We start from the raw sequence: 13,726 nt of genomic DNA on the forward strand, positions 1-13,726 counted from the left end.
ATTTTGCATGATCATAGTCCTGGAATTGCTTAACAGTGGGTGCATCTACACCACACAAACTGCAGTGATTCAAGCTCACCAATACCTTCTCGGGGACAATTAAATATGGACAATAGCTGGCCTAGGCAATGAAAGTATTCAAAGGAAGTCATGAGCATTTTTTTCTCTTTCAGTTGTGTAGTAACTTTAATTTGGTAATCATTGGAAAGTCAGTAAGCAGCACTTAAATGGATATTCATTTTGTCATCCAGGTCTAGCTGACTAATTTCAATCACAATATTCAAGATTAGCATTAAAGTGCTTTTTCACTGACATCTCTCACATCAGTGATTGTTTAGTTTCTTACTGAGTGCACAAGAAGATAGTTGAGGAATCATATAACCTCTACAGTGTGGAAGCAGGCCATTCGGTCCATTGAGTCCACACTGATCCACCAAAGAGCACCCTATCCACCTGAAACCCCCAACCAGTGTAATCCTGAATTTCGCATGGCGAATTCACCAAACCTATACATCCCTGGCCACTATGGCAATTTAGCATGGACAATCCACCTAATCTGCACATCCTTAGACTGTGGGAGGAAACCCACACATATGCTGGGAGACTGCTTGTGCAGAGTGTGCACAGTCTCCTGAGGGGGGGTATTAAACCCTGGTGCTGTAAGGCACCAGTGCTAACCACCAAGTCACCATGCTGCCCAGTTGTTGGAGGCTCGTCATCTCAGTTGTGGAACGTCACTGCAGGAGTTCTTCCGGGGAGTGTCCTAGGCCTGACCATCTTCAGTTGATTCATCAATGATCTTCTTTCCTGTTAAGGTCAGAAGTGGACATACTTCGATTGCAAAATGTTCAGCACCATTTGCGAGCCTAGAGATAACCAAATGCGGCACGGTGGCTCAGTGGTTAGCACTGCTGCCTCACAGCGCCAGGGACCCGGGTTCAATTCCTGCCTTGGGCGACTGTCTGTGTGAAGTTTGCATGTTCTCCTTGTGTCTGCATGGGTTTCCTCTGAGTGCTCCAGTTTCCTCCCACAGTCCAAAGATGTGCATGTCAGGTGAAATGGCCATGCTAAATTGCCCATTGTGTTAGGTGCATCAGTCAGGTGTAAATGTAGGGGAGTGGGTTACTCTTCAGAGGGTCGGTGTGGACTTGTTGGGGCGAATGGTCTGTTTCCATTCTGTAGGGAATCTAATCTGGACAGCATCCAGACTTGGGTTGATAAGTGGAAAGTAACATTCACATCACGCAAATGTCAGACAAAGACCATCTCCAACAAAAAAAAATCACAATTACTCCTTGATGCTCAATGGCATTACCAGTGCTGAATTCTGCATAATTAACATCTTGGGAGGGGGTTACTATTGACCAGAAACTGTTCTTAGACCAGGCATACATTTACACTATAGCTGCAGGAGCAAGACAGAAACTTGGAATTCTTTTGAATGGCAAAGAGAAAAGTTTCACCCTCAATAATTTTTGATCAGAAACCTATTTGTGGTTAAACTGTATAAAAGATTCAGACATGGCACATTTCACATTTTCTGCCAAATTCTTTCGGCATATTTTTGCTACTCTAGTTCCAAAACAATAAAGTGACAACAACTCTCAGATTCCAGCCTCGGGTGACTGATGTGTGGAGTTTGCACATTCTCCCCGTGTTTGCGTGGTCTTCCTCTGGGTGCTCTGGTTTCCTCCCACAGTCCAAAGATGTGCAGGTTAGGTGAATTGGCCATGCTAAATTGCCCATAATGTTCAGGGATGTATAATACGCTAGGTGCATTGGTTAGGAGAAATGTAAAGTAATAGAGTAGGGGAGTGGGTCTGGGTGGGTTACTGTTCGGAGGGTTGGTGTGGACTTGTTGGGCCAAATAGCCTGTTTCCACATTGTAGTGATTCTATGATTTTATGATAATATATGAGCAGCTATTAATCATCAGTCAATGCAAGATAGTGAAAGGTAGTATCAAAATGTAAGAAAAAGCAAGGAGTTGCACAAAGGTTTGTGACCGATCAGAAGGTTGGATTATTTTTGAGAAAAAAAGCAAAGTATGATGAAAAGGTTAAGAAGCCAGAGAAAGTGGTGGAGTCTAGTCCATCACAACATTTAAAAGGCATCTGGGTGGGCCCATCAATAAGAAGGGTTTACAGGGATATAGGCCAAGTGCTTGCAAATGGGACCAGATTAGTTTGGGATATCTGGTCAGCATGAACGAGTTGGACAGAAGTCACTGTTTCAGTGCTGTATATCTCTATGACTTTATGAACACACATGGTCAAATGATGACTTGTCAAGAGCAGTCACTTTTACCTCATCTCTGGGATTCAGCTCTTTGGCCTATTTTTGAACCAAGGCTGTAATGAGGTCAGGAGCTGTGGCCTTGGCAGATCACCCACTCTGTGTCAGTGAGCAGCCTATGGCTGAGCATGTGTTGCTTGAGAGCACTCAAATAAAAGCAAGGGGGAAAATCTGAAATAAAAACAGGAACTATTTGAGAAACTCAGCAGGTTTTGCTGCATCTGTGGAGAAAGGAACAGAGTTAATGTTGACTCTAGTATAAAACTTCTTCAGAACTGCTTCATAGCACTTACTGATGGCTGAGTGTAGACTGAAGGAACAGTAATCAGTCAGGTTGGATTTGTCCTCTTTTTGTGTACAGGCCAACACTGTTGGGTAGATACCTGTGTTGTAGCTGAACTGGTACAATTTGGCTAAGAGTGCAGCAAGTTCCACAGCAAAAGCTTAGAGGGAACATGCTTCTTAATATCACATGGAATAAACTGACTTGTTTGAAGACTGGTGTCTCTAATATTGTGGACCTGCAGAGGAGAATGAAATGGATCATTCACTTGGCATGGCTGGCTGAAGATGATTGTAAATGCTTCAGCCATATCTTTTGCACTGATGAGCATGACTCATCTGTCATTGAGAATGGGGTATATTTGTAAGATTACTCCTCCGGAGAGTTGTTTAATTGTTTACCATAATTCACAATTGGATACGCAGAACTGTAGAGCTATGATCAGATCCATAGAATGTGGAACAGCTTTGCTTTGTCTATCATTTGCAGCTTATCATATTTGGTATGCAAAAAAGGTATTTTGGTTTCATCAGGTTGACATCTTATTTTTAAACATGTCTGGTGACACTCCTGATATGCCCTCCTGCACTCTTCATTGAACCAGAGGTGACTCCTTGTCTTGGTAATAATGGTAAAGTGAGGGATTTGCCAGATCTTGAGGTTGCAGATTGTGTTGGAGTACCAATCCACAGATAATGTCCCAGATTGCTCTCTTAAAGCTAAAAGTGAAGAGACACATGGATCTAACACATTCATCACTTCACCTGCAGATCACACCAGACAAATGACTCTGGAGTCTAGTTATTGTTGTGTATGTGAAACCTTTCAATGGAATACAGTAAGATCCCACAATCAACATGATGAAATAAATCATTTTGTTTTAAATTGTCAGTTGAGGCCCAATTATTGGAGAAGAGAATTCCTGCATTTTCTCCAGACCAGCCATTGGAATCTGAACAAACAATGGACTGGGGTATTTCAAAGTCTCACTGGACATAAGACATCTGTAGCACTCCCTCAGTAACAACCCTCTGACAGTGCTGCACTCCCTGATCATTGTCCCTCTCACAGTACAGCACTCTACCATAACCCACCCTCTGACATTTTGCACATTGATACAATTATTTCAATACCAATTATGTAGTTTGGTTAGCAGGCTCAACCTAGGTACCTGCATTTGATTCTAGCAGACACTTCTTGTGGCTGCATGGGTTGGCATGTGTGTTCCAGTTTCCTCCCATAGACCAATGATGTGCAGGTTAGGTGGATTGGCCATGCTGAATGTGGGGGGTAACAGCAAATGGGGAGATAGAACATAGAACACCTACAGTGTGGAAACAGGCCAACAAGTTCACACCGGCCCTCTGAAGAATGTCCCATCCAGGTCCATCCCTTTACCCTGTAACCATACATTTCCCATGACTAATGTACCTATCTGATACACCGCTGAACACTACAGGCAACTTAGCAGGGCCAATTCACCTAACTTGCACATCTTTGGACAGTGGGAGGAAACCAGAGCACCCGAAGGAAAGCCACGCAGACACGGGGAGAATGTGCAAACTCCACACAGTCATCTAAGGCTGGAATTGAATATGGGAATCCTGGCAATGCTAACCACAGAGCCACCGTGCCACCAGTAAATGGGTCTGGGTGGGTTGCTCTTAGAGGGTTAGTGCTGACTCGATGTGTCAAATGGCCTCTGTCAACATTGTAGGGGTTCTATGAACTGGGACTTATGCTAATGAGTGAAGTTGAGGACATTTCATCAAGAAAACAGAAAGATGGGGTGGTAGAAATCCTTAAGATCATAGAGTCACACAGCACGGAAAGAGAACCTTCAGTCCTACAGTCCATGCTGAACACAATTGCAAACTAAACTAGTCCCAGTGCCCTGCTCCTGGCCATATCCCCTCCAAACCTTTCCTATTCATGTACTTGATAGGCTAGCTGTAGTAAAGATTTTTCTACTCATGGCTGAGGCTAGAAGTAAAGGTCATAAATATGAGACAGTGATTAATGAATCTAATGGGGAATTTAGAAGAAACCTTCTTTTCCATTGAGCTGTGAAAATGTGTAATTTGTTAGACAGAAAGTGGTTGAGGTGAATAATATATTTACACAACATTTAAACACCAGGGAAAGTGCATTAGATGGATATGCTGCTAGGGTGAGATGTATAGGAATGGGAGGAGACTCAAGAGCATCAGAAACACCACCATGGGTCAGAATGGTTAAATAGCCTGTTTCTTTATGTAAATCTGACATAATTTCACCAGTGCTGCCTCTTTCTAATGTCACCATTGGAGTAAAAGGTCTAATATAAAAATGTATTATGTTACCTCCTGCCACCCTCCACTCCCCTGAGAATCAATGGGGGAAAATCGACAAACAGGACCAGAGGGTTTACAATCAGGCCATAGTCCAGCATGAGCATAAGCTGGTCTCCCTCCCTCTCCCGAATCTCTTAAGCTCACCTGAGAGAGATCCATCCAGATCATGGAGGACAATATCGTTCTCAAGGGAGAAGGCGCCCTTGTTGGTTGTGCTAAAGTACTGAATGCCACTGAATCTCACGTTCCAACTGTCACCTTGTATGCTCACAACCCGTTTCACCTCAGTCAGGTCCATGGCAATGCAGTTTGGCCGGTCAAAGTTTACGAACCTTACTGTTGATACTGTCAACCCTTCAAAAAGTGGCAGAGCAATGCCTTTGCTGGTGCAATTGATGGTGTTAAAATCAAGTTCCTCAGCATGACCTACAATTGTCGCATTCTTGATCATTGCTCCCATGGCCTCTCCCCATTCATTTACATAGGAGCGCTTGATGCTTTTGATATCTATGCCAGCCTTCTCATTGTTGACCGTCACAAAGTTATGGAATTGGAGAGCACCACCTTCCACCCACTCTGCCCCTTTCTCACAGTTCCATGAGATCAGTGAATCAAATCTGGCTGGTTCTGCAATCAGGGAGTTGCACTGACCCCCTTTCTGTGGGTGATAAGCTTCAAAAATCCACAGTCCGTACCAGCCCTGGGAATGCACAGTGTTGTTTAAGAACTGACCGAGGGGTAGGTTGCGTGGGCAGACATCAGGTGTGTAGGAAGGTCCATCAGGGTGCTCCAGGAGACGGTACCAGAAGCCAAAGTGTGTACCCCCTGCAGCAGCGTTATGTCTGATCGTGTTCGAGGGATTGGTCACCCAGAATGCTGCAGGGGTGAGGTCATCATTCAGTAGGCTGGTGCTTTGCCGCACCATGACTGCCAGGTTGTACTGCAGCACATTGCCTTGTTCAATGCCATCCTCAATGAAGAACGCTCCTCCCATGATGTTGTAGGCCACGTTGCCCTCCACCAGGAGGTGGTGTGTACCATGGATAGTAACAGCCCTGTTAAATGTTTGGTGTATCGCACAACCTCGCACATATGACTTATATCTCAGGTCTCCCATAAGGTGCCAGTGGATTGGGTAGCGTCCCAAACGGAAGGCTTGTCCCGCATGATATAACTGGGAAAAAGAAAAAGGAAAAGGTCATTAGAGAAAAAGGCAAGAAACTTTTGCATTTTTCTAGCAGCATTGGAACATTGAGAGTTTGTGAATGGCACTATTGAAATGAAAGCTCTTTGTATTCTTTACAAACAATAACTAATTTATACAGTCCCATTAATATGGTAAATTCAGAGTCTGTGTCACGCAGTAGGTATCATTTCTGCCTTTGGACTGGAAACTCCAGGTTTAAAATTCAACTCTAAGATTTGATGGACAGAGATAGTGCGTTCATAACGTGTTTAAATAGGCTTGAATATTAATTTGGACATCATAGAGTCATACAGCACAGAAACAGACCCTTCTCTCCAACATGTCTGCACCAATCAGACATCCCAATCTGACCCTGTCCCATTTGCCAGCATTAGGTCCATATCCCTCGAAACCCTTCCTATTCATATACCCATCCAGATACCTTTTAAATATTGTACACAACAACGAGCACCCAAGCTACAAATCTTCTCACAAACTTTGTACTTGTACCCGCCTCCACTACTTCCTTTGGCAGCTCGTTCCTTCTAAACAAGTCAATGGCAGACGGTAAGATGGAGATAAACACCTGGTCAGCTATGCTAAACATGGAGAGGCACCACTGGTGTTGTAGCCTCTAGCTTCAGTCTCATCCAGAATCTGTTCCAGAAAATTGGGGCTGGAATTTCTGAGCAGTGGCAGCCAAGTGGTGTAGATTGCAGTCTTTCTTTTTGTAAATAGAGGGAGATTTCAATTTTTCACAGGAGTTTCTGATCCTTTAAAAATGTGAAGCTGTACTTCCATTCGATAGTACTGTCAGAGAAGTGAGTAGGGGGAGGAAAACCATTACCTCTTTACACAGCAGTCAGCTGCTGTATTCTGACAACAAAGGATCTAGACCGACAGTTGCTATCAAATAATAAGTATGTAAGATAAGTATGTAAGATGTGAATTTAGGTGCCAGGTGGATAGAAAAGTAGGGTCAGGTAAGTTATTAAGGTGTCAACTGGGTAGGGGTTTGTCTGCCAGTGAGTGGATCAGGTGCTAGCATAGTAGGATGCGAGGTGGGTGGTTGATAGGGGCAAGGGTGCATGCAGATTAGATGTAATGAGTAGTGTGTAGGGTGCCAGATTGCAAAGTGGCAAAGGGGGCCAAGTAAATAATAGAGTATTTAGGGTAGGTCAGGGTGGATGTAAAAAGAAATCAGGTCAGAGAGGTTGGGCGAAGGCGGGTATTGGTTCTCAGGGTATTGTTATGGATCAGATCAAATCCCCTCAAAACATATCAAGAGATAACCTAGACCCTAACTTATATCTTATACAAAGGCAAGTGCAAGGTGCTACGTTTCAGATGTGATATGATTAGTCAAACTACTAGCCTTTAAACAAAACACACTTTATTTGTATACCACAGTTAAACTATAAACAAAAAAAGAATTAGCATAAAATAAAGTTTAAAATTCTATTAATAAAAATAATATTTTTTTTAACTAGCACTCATCAATTGCTCCAATATAGCAGCATCCCATAAACACACACTTGAAACAGGCAAATTCAACAAAACAGATTTCCCTCACTTACTCTCTCCTCCAGTCCAGGAGAAAGGAACAGTGACAGAATTAATCTAAAGCAGAGAGAGAAATCATGTTTGTTATGACATCAGAGAGAGAGAGAGAGAGAGAGCTGTATCTAGCAGCTTCACCTCCAAAAGCCCAACTTCAACAACTGAAAGCAAAACCTAAAACCTTGGGTCTGTGTGAGCGTGACTCCAAGCATTCATGCTTCTTTGTCTGGAGAGCACATGTGGCAATAGTGGAATCAGTAATAAGAAGCTAACACCGAAAGAATTGCAGATGCTGGAAATGTGAAATAAAAACAGGAATTACTGAAAAATTGCAGCAAGTCTGGCAGCATCTATGGAGAGAAATCACAATTAACATTTCAGGTCCAGTGACCCATCTTCAGAACTGATGGTAAATCCAGCCAGCATCACATATATCTCTGTGATGTTTAATGTTCCCCTGATAGCTGTTATCGCCACATTCTGAGGTCACACTCAGTGCCACGCATGACCATATGCACTCTCTCTCTCTCTCTCTCCCTCTCTCTCTCTCTCTCTCTCTCTCTTTCTCTCTTTCTCTCCCTATCAACACTCCCTGATTCTGGCTCTTTGCTGCCCTGTCTCCAAGTTCCACTTCATCCTCTAAGTCATTTGACATTCTAATAAACGATTTCTTTTCCTTTCAGGTATTAAGAAATACAAGATGCAACAATTCAGAGATACCCAATGCACCTCTGGAACCTTTCTACCCTATCCTACCCTATGACTGCATCCCTTTCTCAAACCCATCTCATGTCATGTATTTACTAACCCGTCTAAACTTCTGCTTTTCGATCTGAACATTCTGTATGCAGCCAAGGTCTTAGATTTATCTTCCGGAGTCCCACCTTAATGAATTTCAGGCATGACTTGACATTGAACTCTTCTTCTCTCACCTCCATGCCCATTTCTTTGGACAAGTGTCCTCTTCCCATTCCACGGGGCCTTTCACCCACCTTCAGCACCCTTCCTCCACCTGAACCCTTCCTCTGGCCTTTACCCAGCACTTGACCTGTTTATTGAGAACTGTTGATGTAACATTAGTCACCTCAATTTCTTTGCCCTCCCTACCCATTCCAAACTATCTCTTTCTGAACTGACTGCATTGCACGCTCTCAGATCCAACCCTGACTTTGTAATTAAGCCTGCCAACAAGGGTGGTGCTGTTGTTGCCTGATGAACTGACCTTTACTTTGCAGAGGCTGGGCTCCAGCTCTCAGATGCCTCTTTCTATCTCCCCTTGAACCATGACCCTGCTGAGGAACATCATGCCGTTGTGTCCACAACGCTCACTAACTTAATTTCACCTGATCTCCTGCACTCTTCCGCCTCCAAGCTCATTGTCTCCCAACTCCACACATCCCGCTCCTACCTCCTTCCCAAAATCCACAAACAGGACTGCCTCGGCAGACCCATTGTTTCTGTCTGCTCGTGACTCACTAAATTCATCTCTTCTTAGCTCCACTTGAATCTTTTCTCCCACAGTCCAGCCCTTTTCACTTTCATCCACAATTCCTCTGACCCTCTGCTTCAATTTCAGAATTTCCCGTTTGTGGGCTCTAGTGACTCTTCTTTACCATCGATGTGAAATCCCTTTACACGTCCATCCCCTTTCAGGATAGTCACAGGGCTCCCTGCTTCTTCCTGGAAAAAGGCCTTAACTGTCCCCACCAATGAGCGTCCTCCTCCTCCTGGCTGAGCTTGTCCTCACCCAGAATAATTTCTCTTTTAACTCCTCTCATTTTATTCAGGTTAGAGGGGTGGCCCTGGTTATGCCTCTCTATTTGTGGGGTATGTGAAACATTCCTTGTTCTTAACCTACACCAGACCCTACCCACAATTCTTTCTTCATCTGAGATAGGTCTGCCCGGACAATCCTGCTTGTTGATATTGGGAATTTATATCTATGACATAATTGGTGCTGTTTCCTTTTCTCAACCAAAATTAGAAAAGTTTATCTATTTTGCTTCTAACTTCCACCAGCTCTCACCTTCATCTCATCAATCGCTGACTCCTTCCTTCCTTGACATCGCTGTTTCCACTTCTGGGGACAGGCTGGTCACCAATACCCACTATGAACCAAGCAACTCCCACAGTTACCTTGACAATACATCCTCACACCGCACTTTCTGTAAAGACTCTAATCTATTCGCCCAGATCCTCTGCCTCTGTTGCATCTATTCTGAAGATGCTAATTTCGATAAGGGGGCTTCCAAAATGTGCACCCTCTTCTTCAACTGAGGATTCCCCAGCACCTAAGTTGACAAGGTCCTCACTTTGTCTCTTCCCCCACAGAGCGACAGGGTCATCCTTAGCTTCACCTACAAACCCACCAGCATCCACATCCAGAAGAACATCAGCTGCCATTTCCATGACCTCCAGTGGGATGCTGCCTCTCCTGTCAGCCTTCCACAAAGACTGTTCCTTCCAGGACACCCTGGTCCAATTATCCTCCATGTACCCATAGCATCACAGCACCCTTCCCTGCAATTGCAGAAGATGTAACACCTGCCCGTTTATTTCCTCTCTCCTCACCATCCAAGGCAGTAAACTCACCTTCCAGGGGATGCAATGCTATACCCACATTCACTCAATTAAGTCTACTGTATTCACTGCTCACAATTGTTTCCTCTACATTGGGAAATGAAGCTAAGACTGGGTGACCACATTGCAGACACCTGCATTCTGTCCATAAAAAAGGCCCTTAGCTTCCAGTTGCTTCCCAGTTCAATATATCACCATGTTCTCTGGCCAATAACTCCACCTCAGGCTTGCTGCAATGCTCCAGTGGAGGAAAAGCACATCATTTTCTGCTTGGCAACCTTGCTGTCATCTGGACTTAATATCGAGTTCAACAATCTTAGGGCTTGAGCCCCACTCCCCATGCTTTCCCCCCTCCCACACACCAGGCTTTATCGTCAATTGGTTGCCACCACACAGTAACCACTGTCAGTCACTAATAATCCCCACTAGCAGTGATTCATTCCTCCAGATTGACTTTAACTACCCCTTGTTTGTCCAAATGTTTTTCTCTCTCTTTGGGCTCTATCTTCACCAGTCTTTTACTCTCCCCCCACCTCCCACCTCATCTTCTGTATAAAAGCCATCCTTTTCCTAGCTGCCATCAGTTCTGAAGAAGGGTCACTGGTCACGAAACATTAACTCTGATTTCTCTCCACAGATACCGCTAGACCTGCTTGGATTTTCCAGTAATTTCTGTTTTTGTTTCAAGAATGAGGCGGCTTCATTAAAGTCTTGTTAAAGTGTTTTTAAATTTAAATGTATGCCTGAGTGTTGTTCTTTGCTGTGATATTGATAAAGAACACGACTGAGGTAAATAGAGATATTTAAGATTGTGTCATTATATTTCCTGGAACTGATATGTCTACACTTTGAGGACTAGGGGTCATTTGATTGGATACATGACGGCAGGTCTGTCAGTGTGAATGAAAAATTTTGAAGCCTATGCTGACAGCTGTGTTTGTTCCTGGATGGGGCTTTGGTATTGCAGAAAGCTCAGTGATGGGCCTCGTCGCTGCACATTGCTGGTTCTTTGGTGATGGAGACTTTCAAGATGTTGCCTGATAGAATAGTAAAGATGCATTATGAATGAGGAGTGAAAGGTTTGAAGGACTATAATGTGGTGATGCCAAAACATAGCTTCAAAGCATAAGAGGCGTCTTGACAGAAACTGACAGTACTCTGTCAGATTTTGATGAGAGCTTTCATTTGGTTTGATTTATTATCGTCACGTGTACCTAAGGACAGTGAAAAGTTTTGTTTTGCATGCAGAACAGTAGATCATAACCACGATCATGGGTGGATCACAGCAAGGAATGCAAAGTTATGGTTGCAAAGAAGCAAGATCAACATGAAATTTGAGAGTTCCATTCAGAAGTCTAATAACAGCAAGGAAGAAACTATTCTTGAACCTTATGGTTTGTGTGTTTAAGCTTTTCATATCTTTTGGCTGATGGAAGAGGTCAGAAGAGATTATGATGATGTTGGCTGCCTTTCTGTGGCAATGAGAAGTGCAGGTAAAGTCAATGGATGGAAGACTGGCTTGTGTGATGGTCTGGGCTGTCTAGACAACTTTTGGTAGTTTCTTACAGTGCTGGGCAGAGCAATTGCCATCCCAAGCAGTGATGCATCCAGAAAGAATGTTTTCTATGGCGAATCTGTAAAAGTTGGTGAAGATCCTTATGGACATGTTGAATTTCCTTGATAAGAGTGAATTTGGTAAAACGGTGGATTTGGAAAGGCTGTCTCCATTTGTCAGAAAATCTAGAACAAGGAGTAGCTATTTAAAATCAGGAGTGGCCAATTCAACACAGAGGTAAGCAGAAATGTCTTCTCCAAGTAGGTCCTGAGTCTTTTAAACTCTCTTCCTCAGACAGTCATGGGGGCAGAGTCCTCCAATCTTTTTAACACAGAAGTAAAGAAAAGAGGTTATTGATAAGGGGGTGATGAAAAGCCATCAGAGTTAGTCAGAAATGTAGAGTAATTAGTTCAGCCATAATCCGAGTGAATGGCACAGCAATCTCGTGGGAAAAATGACGTTCTCCTGCTCCTAATTTATTTTCGCATACGCAAAACCTGTTTAAAAGTCGCACAGTTCTTCAGTGTGTTCAATGCTAAAAATGTGTGGCTTGGCTTCCCCTAAGGCAAAAGTGAAGACTGCAGATGCTGGAGATCAGAGTCTAGATTAGAGTGGTGCTGGAAAAGCACAGCAGGTCAGGCAGCATCCGAGGAGCAGAGGTCCTATATCTCCAAACAAAAAATACTGGAGATCACACTGGGTCAGGCAGCATCCATGGAGAGAGAGCCCAAGCTAACGTTTCGAGTCTAGGTAACTCCTCATCAGAGCTCCAGCATTTTATGTTTTCAGTATAGATTCCAGCATCTGCAGTAACTTGCTGCTACTCCACGGACTCTGCTGGGTTAAAGGTATGCTGCACATTCTGAGGCCTTTCCAGCATTGGACATTGGACTCAGAACCGTGGGAAACAGACCTTGGGTTAAAAAGTAGCCACAATGGTCAATGCGATGGTTCTTGGCAGAGTCAGGCCGATATGATGCACTGAACCTAGCTAATACTCAGAAGTTAAGAAAATAATTCAGTAAATTAGAGAAATAATGGTTTGTTAAATTTGTTTCCAAAATTTATTATTGCATTTTTGTAAGGGAAGAAGTCTAATCTCCAAATCCAAGCAGAAAGATCATATACATGATTTTGATCGTTAAGGAAGGGATGTCATGAATGATAGCTGATTGTGAGTTTGCAACTATTTTAATTAGATGTGAAACTGAAAGAAAGGTTCTGTATTACATTGGGGTTTCCGAGCATACCGCACGTAATAGCTTTAGAACCACTAAGAAGTCATCTCCATTAAAGATTCATTAAATCTTTGTTAAAAATAAACTTGTAACTGTGTGTTGTTCTTTTAGGCTGAGATGTGAGAATAATGAACAAATTTAGTTTAAAAAGTGGAATTAATAAATCCCTGCATTGAAAAACAAAACACCCTGCAAAAAACTCAAACAGTTTCTTCTCTGTTCCTATACACTGCTATGTATTAAATAACTACTGAATGAATCCTTTATTTGGTCTACAAATGGAAAGCAAAATGTATTAAGTAGAAGTACCTATCATACCTCATCACAGCCAGCTCACCTAAAATCTTGCCAGTCATGAACTGTCTCTAAGATGCACAAATACTGACAACCTGCAACTTTCACTCTCAAAGGATGAATTCATGAGATAAAGTTGAAATTGTTTTCCATTTAATGTACAATATAAAACATGTGTTATGTGAATATGAAATGTTGGCAATTTGTCAATGTGACTATGGAACATGCCCATCATTTACAAGAGAGCAGCAAGAATTTCAAGGATCTTCATTAATTCGCTTTCTTCCAAATTTCCATTTTTCTCCAAGATCACTTTTGTAACTCTTGTTTTGCCACTTCTGTGTCTCTACCTGTCTCTCTTGCTCTCTCTATATAACTTACATTTTCAGCAGGCTAAAGCAA

The 13,726-nt window shown here is 43.0% G+C and overlaps 1 protein-coding gene across 1 annotated transcript in view; it reads right to left on the bottom strand.

Annotated features, from left to right (window-relative positions):
• The window catches only part of LOC122549504 (fibrocystin-L), a gene marked incomplete at its 5' end in the record, with an annotated part of 252,804 nt that overhangs the window by 102,780 nt on the left and 136,298 nt on the right, over nucleotides 1–13,726 (bottom strand). The window contains one exon of the mRNA XM_087985858.1: nucleotides 5,056–6,085. Coding sequence (XP_087841984.1) covers nucleotides 5,056–6,085 — 1,030 coding nt within the window. The remainder of the gene's footprint in view (nucleotides 1–5,055; nucleotides 6,086–13,726) is intronic.

Source organism: Chiloscyllium plagiosum, unplaced genomic scaffold, assembly GCF_037043375.1.
Source record: "Chiloscyllium plagiosum isolate Xiang-an unplaced genomic scaffold, Cpla_swu_hap1 HiC_scaffold_4, whole genome shotgun sequence".
NCBI lineage: Eukaryota > Metazoa > Chordata > Chondrichthyes > Orectolobiformes > Hemiscylliidae > Chiloscyllium > Chiloscyllium plagiosum.